General features: G+C 61.0%; 1 protein-coding gene across 1 annotated transcript; it reads right to left on the reverse strand.

Annotated features, from left to right (window-relative positions):
- Positions 1-380: 380 nt before the first annotated feature.
- LOC311510184 (oligodendrocyte transcription factor 3-like) lies at positions 381-1,453 on the reverse strand. The gene has a single exon (XM_084609678.1). It carries the CDS (start codon positions 1,429-1,431, stop codon positions 781-783), a length of 651 nt encoding a protein of 216 aa, XP_084465804.1. The 5' UTR covers positions 1,432-1,453; the 3' UTR covers positions 381-780.
- Between the last annotated feature and the right edge of the window lie 381 nt (positions 1,454-1,834).

The raw sequence follows: 1,834 nt of genomic DNA on the forward strand, positions 1-1,834 counted from the left end.
GTTGTAATTCTTCAAGATTAGCTAAAGTGGGAGCGGAAGTGCTTGGATATCTGTCAGATTCATTTGCCCTGTATTGGATCTTAGGTTTATTTTAACAGCTGTTATAAGCAATCATGGAGTTAAAGTATTTAGTAGAACCTTCAGGACTGTTTAAATGAAATCTAATATAAATTCCCAAGGCTTCTATATGGGAAACTTGGGCTAATTGGTTTCACTTTCTTCCAAACCCTTCAGCTCTTTTTCTCTCCTAGCCTAGCCTATCCCCCCCCCCCCCATTCTTCTCTCTCTCTCTCTGAAACATTTTCTCTAAGTTCTCCCAGCCCAAATGAAACTCTTAAGGAACTTTCAAAATAGGAGACCAGTTTGCCAGATCCATTGACTAAGATGACTATATTTATTATCAGTAAAAATGAAAATTCCAGGTACGTTGCATCACTGGTACGTTGCATTTACTGAAGAAAGGCAAAGCTACGTGTCACAGCTGAATGGCCACCTCAGTCAAGCTCTTCTCTCACCAGCCTTGGGAACTGTCCTAGGGTTCCTGCTGCCTGCAGGTTTGGATACAGAGCGTGTCGCAGAGTCTTGAGGGGATAAGTGTCAGTTACATGATCAGGAGGAGACTGGCGAGGTTTGTAAATGGAAGGGCACCGATAGCCCTATCCCCCCCCCACCCCACCCCCAGCCCAAGGACTCTCCTTGTCAGAGCGGTGCCCGTTCTGCGGCGCTGACCCTATTAACGCCTTGGCGTTGGGGCTCTGCGGCCAGGGTAAGCCTCCGGCGTTACTTGCTTGCCCGGAGGCAGGACGGGGCGGCGGCCGTCCTTGGCAGCTCCTGGGGTGCGGCCTGGCACACGGAGCAGAGGCAGGGCAAGCCGGAGTAGTGTCTGTAAAAGGGGCCCAGGGGCCCCGCTGCCGTGCGGTGAGTCTCTTGCGGAGCCGGTCGGCAGCCCGGGTACCCAGCTGCGGCTGCCAGGGAGCAGGCGGCGGGGTGCATGGGGCGGGCCTGGGGGAGCTGCTGGCTGCGGGGCCCGGCGTGGAGCTCGCTCAGCAGCCGCCTCATCTCCTGCAGGGAGCTGCTCAGCGTGAGGATGTAGTTGCGGGCCAGCAGCAAGGTGGCGATCTTGGAGAGCTTGCGCACCGCCGGCCCCTGCGAGTAGGGCATCACCTCCCGCAGCCCGTCCAGCGCCTGGTTCAGGTCGTGCATCCGCCGGCGCTCGCGGCTGTTCACCTTGAGCCGCTGCTCCTGCCTGCTGGCCCGGGGCTTCCCCCCGGCCGGGCCGCTGGGGCTGGGCTCCCCGGGCCGCCGCTGGGGAGCCCCTGGCTCCCGGCAGAGGGCTTCGAACACTCGGCTGGGCGGGAGCTCGGGGCTGCCGGCTTCCTCCAGCTCTGGGGACGATGCTCGGCTGGATGAGGAGGCCACATCGGAATCCATGGAGCAGCCAGACGTGCCACCTTCTCCCCCCCCCCCCCCGCCCACCGCCAGCGGCTCCGGGGTGGGGCTCCCCGCTGCTGGGGCAGCTGCTGCCCGGCGCAGTCACAAGGGGCCCGGGTGCACTGGGTCGGAGACAAACTTCCCCGCCGCCCCCCGTCCCCCTTGTTGGCTGGGCAAGTGTAGCGGGCTCCCCGCAGGGCCGGTTATTTATACAGCCCCCGTCACAAAGGGAACAATGGCGCCCAATCACCAAAGAGATTCTTCCCCTAAGGCGGCTACCGGGCCGCCACTTTCCCCAGTCGCCAGCCGTGGCTGCTCGACTCTGCGGCGGAGGGGTCTGATCAGCCCGGAGCATGCAGCCGGGCAGAACGGCGACCAGCTGCAGCGAGATCTCTGCCCGTTG

The sequence above is a fragment of the Lepidochelys olivacea genome (assembly GCF_965140295.1).
Source record: "Lepidochelys olivacea isolate rLepOli2 genome assembly, chromosome: 19".
NCBI classification, from domain to species: Eukaryota; Metazoa; Chordata; order Testudines; family Cheloniidae; genus Lepidochelys; species Lepidochelys olivacea.

Coding starts and splice junctions, on each gene's coding strand:
- LOC311510184 (XM_084609678.1), bottom strand. CDS start 1,431: ATGGATTCCGATGTGGCCTCCTCATCCAGCCGAGCATCGTCCCCAGAG.